Here is a 7,703-nt window from a genome sequence, read left to right on the forward strand (position 1 = left end):
CGACGAATCCTACCATTTTTTGAAGTGATCCCCATGATTGCTATTGATTAGGGTTATACCTCTATATATGCATGGTAATTTCAATGAATGGTGGTGACCCTCTATCCATTGGCTTTCTTGCCTTGGTATTTTTACCAACTTCATCATGCAAATGGGTAAATTACGATAGTAGTCATCTAATTATTAGTAATTATTATTATTTAAATATAAAAATTTACAAAATAATCACTCAGTTGTTTAATTTTATTTTTTTGGTAATCTACTAGTTAATAGTGTTATTTTTTAAAATTGGCATAATAATAACTTTAACTCTTAATATTTATAAATTATGTCAATTTAGTTGGTAAAAGTAGCATGGAGGCTCATATATTAGGAGTTGGATTGCATTTTGCCCCCTCTACTCAAAAAATGATCAAATCAGTACTTGTACGTTAGATCAAAGAACTAATTGATCCATTTATGTCAGCATGAGGTACACATGATAAACTACATGTTACTATCTGATTATTTCGTCAACCATGCTGAAGAAATCATTGCCCTTCTCTCAAGTCTTAATCGATCAATAATTCAAGAATTATCAACATTTTTAGTGACACATTTTTTCCCTCTTTTCAAACACATAATAATATGTTTGAATTTTTTTAGGCTCTCACCTAGAAAGCAATGGAAAGTGGTCAAAACAAGTGATTGTTTTCATACACGACATTAACAAACTCACTGAGTCACTGTTTTTTTCCCCTTGTTTTCCTTCAACAACTGACAATTAAAAACAGGGATAATTTCATCATACACCCTCAAACTATGACCTGGATTCTAAATTGGTCATAAATTTTTAAACATTTTAATTAAGTTTGCAAAGTATTAGCATCATATCAATCAAGCCCTTCCGTCATCTTAATCATTACCTTTGGTGTTAAATGTTAACTCAATCCGACATGAAGCATATTTAAAACATGCGTTTAACTACAATATGAATTTTGACAAAATAATTGTCCTGAATTTTATTTACACTATTTACTTATTTTAAAAGTTAAATTCAAGCTATTTATGCAATAAATGTCACAAGTACTTATAATTTGATGCACATATTTTAAATATACTCCATGCAATATTCAAATCGGCTACCTAATTAATATAAAATTGGTTGAATGTACCTATCGGTCCATTAAATATGGGGACCGAATCATATCAATCGCTCTACTATTAAATAGATTAGTTTAATCTCTGTATTATTAAAAAGAAGCAAATAAGACCAAATTTCAATAGAGGTAATATTTACTGTTTAAAATGTCAAATATTGTTTAACAAAGTTAATGTTTTGAAAGTTGTTTATGGTTTTGTAAAAGAAAATGTTCAAAGTTAAACTGCAAATGGAAAAATAATTTTAGATTTTTTTTAGCAGTAAATCGTAACTCTATTATAATTTGACCTTATTTTATTCTTTGTAATAGTACAAGAATTAAATTAATCTATTTAATAATAATATGACTAATTTGATATAATCCCTATAATAGAGGGACTTGACAAGAAATTTCACCTATAATATTAACATTTCTCCCACTATATATAAACCTAACTTTTCTCTAACAAAACGCATAATTTAAAGAAGAAAGAAAATGGCGAAACGATTCAAGTTCAAGATACCGCGAGTCTTCGCTTCGTTCAAATCTTGCCGTTCAAAAGACCCTTCTAATCTCCCATCAAATCCTGTCCCTTCATTTTGTAGACTTTCTTCAGTCAACAACCACCCTATCACTCGCCATTTACCACCACCACCACCACCACCTTCGTCAAAGTTGCCTCATCACTCCTCATTCAAACGTCACGTTACCTCCGCGTTTTCGTCAATCGGATGCGGTCTCCGGTCAAGATCGTCGGCAAAGTACTTGTCTGAAACCGACCGCAGTGAATCGCCGCCGCCGCAGCCGACGTTGGAGTTTCACTGGGAGAAAGAAGATGGATGGCATGTTATAGCCAAAGCTTATAATAATAACGAAACCCCACGACGCAACAAAGTCTACGATGCCGCAATCGACAACGATTCATTCCCACCACCACTACCTCCGCTTCCGCCGCCGCCGCCTCCCAACACGGTGAAGAAAAAAAGACGTTACAAAAAGAAGAAAACGACGCCGAAATTCCGTGTAAGCACTTCATCGGCCGAAAGTATATTGTTCAGCAGCGAAAGCTTCGAAGAAGAAGACGAAACGGAGACCCTAGTCTCCACCGATTCATCATCGGAGATGATGTTCGCCGCCAACTTGGAAGCCATACACGAAACTAGGCAAACAAGGCAAAAAAAGAAGAAACCCAAGAAAGTTAAACCCAAACGTTACGCATTGAGGTTTTCTTCGTCGGAGGAGAGTGAATCTCCAGCGAGATTGTCGAGCTTCTTGCAACGTATGGTGCCGTGTACGGTGGAAGGCAAAGTGAGAGACAGCTTTGCGGTTGTTAAGAAATCGGAGGATCCGTTCGAGGATTTCAAAAAGTCGATGATGGACATGATATTAGAGAAACAAATGTTTGATGAAAAAGATTTGGAACAGCTGCTGCATTGCTTCTTGTCCTTGAATTCAAGAGATCACCATGGCGCCATTGTTGAAGCTTTTTCTGAGATTTGGGAAGCTTTGTTTTCACGAAGATCAACTAGTTTTCGAGTTTCTTGTGGGTTAAATTGAATATTAAACGTAAGTAGTTGGTAAATTTTATAAATTATCCCACTTCTTTAAGGTTTATAACCCTATCTTCTTACTCATGCCATTGTAAAATGTATTAATTTAGTCTAATGTGAATTTCAATATTTATAATCTTTTTATTATTATTTATAAATTTATAGTGAAGTAAATAATGAAATATTATTTAAATTCTTTCAATGTTATATATTTTATAAAAAAATAAAGTTTAAAATAAACTAGTCCAAGTTTGAATACAAATGAATTTAATTTAACTCGAGTGGGAAAGTAGATAAATAAATTTAAATTAAAAAAATTAAGTTCGATTGAGCTTGAGTAGGGTATCGAATCTTAAACTTAGAATCAAATTTGAACTCAAGCTTACCCTATTTGGGATCCGCTTGGCTCCATCAAAGAGGTTTAATTTTGAAATCATAATTTTTTAAGGTTATTATTTGATACACGAACAATTGAATGGTATACTTGTTAATCTTTAACTCCGATTACGAAATCTAAAAATTAAAGTGGTAATGTATTAAATATTTTTTTCCATTAAATTTGTTAAATTTTTTTTTCTCAAAAATTGTTGGATTTGATGCTTCCAATCTCAATCTTCTCCGCTTTGCACGGTGATTATTCCATTGATCACGCTCCCTTTTTTTTAATTACTTTTATCTTTGGTCTAATTCTAATTTTAGTCCTTTTATTATATTAAATTTTAAATTTTAATCTTTCTATTTTTGTGTGATAATTTAGTCCTTTTATTTTATAATATCATTAGTAACTAGCACAGTTAATGTAACATGGTTTAATTCTTTTACTTTTATAATGTTATTACTAAGTCTAAATTGATAACACTGCTAATTTGATGAAATTCAATTCGTCTTCTTTTATAATGTTGTTAGTGAATCTAAACCGATAACATTGTTAGAATTTTTTGTGGGGTCAAAATTAAGTTATATATTTTAAGAGAGTTAAAATGCACTTTCATCATTTTAATAGTCTATATATCTTTATAATTCTTCAGAGGACTAAATTGAAATTTTATCATTTGAGGGATAAAGTGTAATTTTACCATATATTAACTTAAAATTTTATAAATTGTAAAGAACTAAAAATTAAATTAGAGGGAGCTAAAGCCCCTGCCAACCCCTTAGTGTCATGGGGTTGAAACTTAATTTTGACAAACCTTGCGGTTTAGATGATTTATTTGCTTCAAATCTACCTAAGTCAGCCAAACTCTCAAAAAGTGAGAATTTTCTCGAAAATTCTCTAAGGCATCGAAAATAAAGCAAAAACAATTAAAAAGAGAAAGAAGTGAAAGGGTTATATTTATAGTTGAGTTTCCCTAGATCCAACGATACAGATGAAATTAAATTAATGATTGAAATTAGTTCACGTTTATAATAAGAGAACACTCCGAGATTTAAATTATTTATATTTTACTTTGGGATTTACAATAATTGTCCTGGTAAAAATACAATTTACAATTTAACCAAAATTCAAGTAGATATGCTTTAAGTCTCTTTCAAGTAATGAGTCAATCCTGTCGGCCTTGGTTGTGAACTCCTTTGTGCTGTGTTTGTGACACTAGTGCTTCCCCACCAAACACTTTCATGACTTAGGTCTCTACTTTTATAACACTCTTTCCACTAATTAGTATGATGAAGTGAAAATTCACATGTAAGGTAAACATAAATTTGGACTTACAATTAATATCAAAGTAAAACATCACATTACACTAAATTGAAATTAGAGAGATTAAATTTCAAATTCCAATGCAGTAGAAGGACCAAAACCAGTATTATACCCTTCATTTCTTGTTCAACTCACTTTTGTCCTACTCTCTCAACCAGCTATCATATCATATCTGTCAGCCAGTGTGGTAAACAGAAAAAGGAAAAAGGGACATGGCTGCCGGTTACTGACACGTAACACGCGTGTGGTGCTTAGCCTGAGCCCCAGAACCGGTCTGCACTCCCGACCGGATACTTGTTGGGCATGTACGATCCGTCAGTGATAAGCTTTATCGGAGACTCCTCCGGAACCGATCAGATAAATATTTGCTGTCCAATGCCCTGGCGGACGGCAGCCCGCTCGGTCTGGTAGGCCCGACTTGATTTAAGTCTGATTTTGACCCAAAAAAATATTTTGGGTCGGATTGGGTTGGTTCGGATACGGCTTAAATAATACAAATATTTTTTTAAGATACGAGATACATAATGTTATATATTAATTTTAATTTTTTGTAATTGTATACATGAGATTTTTATTTGATTTAATTTTCACAAATCACTGTTGCATACCCAAATAATTATATTTATCTAATATATAAATAAATTTATGTATTTACTTAAATGTATACAATTGAATTAAAAGTAAAGTTTCATGTATAAATCAATTACAATCAAAGTTTCATGTGTATAATTACACAAAATCAAAGTTAATATATCAAATTGTACATTGAATCAAAGTTCATGTGCAGTTTTAAGATTTATCCCTTTAAATATTTAAACTAGCTTTTAAGGGCAAACTAGATTGGTAGAGATATGACTTACAATAGCTCATGGGAGAGTTATTAGTATTGTGCATAATATTAATTATGCAGAATGGGTCTACGGGTATTCGAACCCCAAGGCATGTATGACATTACCTTTGCACCATGAGCTAATGCATGAGCTTCCACTTTGTGAACCCTTTAGGGCTCTCCATAAAGTCAAGATACAAAACTGTGACACAAGAACAATACATTCCGTTAAGGGATTCGTCAGCTTCTAAGCAGACAACACTTCAAAAACTTTTAAGAAAATCTGATCTCCCCTTAACAAGACAAATAGTAAAATTTAACCTAACGGGTTTAACTAAAATTAAATTAAAAGCTAATCAAATTAGATTACACAAACTAAAATCCCAACTTGCACAAAGTAAAATGACTAATGGTGAAATTTAACGAACTTTTTTTAACAGCCAGTAAAGAGTAATTTCAAAAATAGGGAAGAATCGAAGAGAATACACGGTATCAGAGAGATTCTTTTACCAACTTGAAGAATCTGACTAAGATAAGCACTTCTTCCCATGAAAATGAATCAAAAAATTGTATATATATATACAGTGCAAGTATCTGGTTTACAGCATGCTGTTACAGGCTCAATTTTTTTTTTAGTGCTTAATTTAATATCATGATCATTTTGGCTTGTTGCTTTTGATGATGTGAAAGTGTGTTATAGCCATTGGTATGGAAGCTCCATTCTATCAATGGATTAAAAAGAAATTTTATCATGTTGGGAGTGTAGAAGTATAATTTTACTGCTAAATAACTTATAATTTTAGAAAGGTTAAATTGTTAGTCCCTGTACTTGTGTAAAATTTGAGATTTGGTCCTTGTATTTAGAAGTTTAAAATTTAGTCCTTTTACTATTTTCAATTTAAAAATTTCAGTCTAATCATTATCGTCGTTGGTCGTTTGTATCAAGATTTGTCAAATTATCATGTTTATTTTCTATTAATTATATGTTACGTCATATGAGAATTGCTTAATCAAAATTCAAAGTTGACAAACTTTGACGGTAAATACTTGCGGTTTTTATGACTGGATTGAAATTTTTATATAAATAAAAGCAAAGGGACTTAATTCTTAATTTTTTAAGTATAGATATTAAATCTCAAAAATTTTTAAAATACAAAGACTAACAACATAAAAATGTAAGACTAATGGAACATCGATTCAACTTATCAATTCAGTCCGATTTTGATAATATTGAAAAGGTGAGGGACTCCAAAAGACCCACCATAACAAATGTGGTTTGGACCATCAAGCTCACTTGCTGAGCCCAAAAGAAAGACCCAGGCCAGCAAGATAAAGACCTTTGTTGCTTATAGGCATTGGGTCATCTCCCACATCTTCATAATTGCCCCATAGATGAAGGCTGATGAATGAATTTAGGTTGAATATTGATATTAGTCTTTTTGTGGATTTATTCTCTATATATTAATTTGTTTATTTTTTAATTTTACAATTTTAGTATTAACAATGTCTATTAAATTCATTAAGTTATGTCATTTTCAGAATTTGATGCTTCTAACATACTGCGACATGCAAAGGCGAATCAAATGGGACAAGTAAGGGTTTTAGTTCTCAAAAAAAAAAAAATATTCAGCCCTCTTATATATAAATTATAAATTAATAATTGCGTCTTGACAAAATGAAAAAAAAAATCTGTTTAGTCCCTTCAAAATGGTGAAATCATAAATTAATACATGATAAATTTATATTTTGATCTCTCCAAAATTTATAATTAAGTTTTGACCTACTAAAAAATTTATAGATTTTCCTCTTATCACATATAAATGCTATGTGATCTTGCTATTTGCCCATATTATTAAAAAAAAAACAGTTAATGGAATTAATAGTTGTCGTTTGTTTAAAGTTTGAAACTTGAAATTTAAAAATATAAAGACTAAAATTGACCAATTCGAAAAAATAAAGATTAAAATAAACTGAACTAAAGTAAAGAGATTAAATCCATAACTTATACAGATAGAATAATATAGAAATTAACCTAGGGGCGGAACTAGGGCCCCACCCTTCCTAAATTTCTATTTAGACTCTTTATAATTTTAAAATTTTAAATTAATAATGGTAAAGTTATACTTGGGCCCCAAAAATGATAAAATTTTAATTTAATCCTCTAAAATTATCAAAATATAGGTTATTAAAATGACGAAGTTGCATTTTACTATCATAAAAATATAATTTAATTTTGGCCCTCCCGAAAAATTTCTAACCGTTTCTACTCCTAAATCGTATTTCTAGATCTACCATTGATTTAACATTGAAATTTCACAATTTTTACAATTAATATTTATTTTATTTTACTAAAGTCATTATCTACTTAAGGTTGTATCTTGCAATTTCATTGTAATTTGACTTTAAAATCATCAAAAGAAATCAATGAAATTCAAGATCAACATTATATCATTGTTGACACTTTTGCTCCATTTTCTATATTTATCTTAAAGCACTTAGCATTA

At 30.8% G+C, this 7,703-nt stretch overlaps 1 protein-coding gene across 1 annotated transcript; it reads left to right on the forward strand.

Annotated features, from left to right (window-relative positions):
- The first annotated feature begins 1,611 nt into the window (after nucleotides 1-1,611).
- Nucleotides 1,612-2,807, forward strand: LOC105787550 (transcription repressor OFP7). Its single transcript, XM_012613994.2, has one exon. It carries the CDS (start codon nucleotides 1,617-1,619, stop codon nucleotides 2,676-2,678), a length of 1,062 nt encoding a protein of 353 aa, XP_012469448.1. The 5' UTR covers nucleotides 1,612-1,616; the 3' UTR covers nucleotides 2,679-2,807.
- Nucleotides 2,808-7,703: the final 4,896 nt, after the last annotated feature.

The sequence above is a fragment of the Gossypium raimondii genome, chromosome 2 (genome assembly GCF_025698545.1).
Source record: "Gossypium raimondii isolate GPD5lz chromosome 2, ASM2569854v1, whole genome shotgun sequence".
Lineage (NCBI taxonomy): Eukaryota > Viridiplantae > Streptophyta > Magnoliopsida > Malvales > Malvaceae > Gossypium > Gossypium raimondii.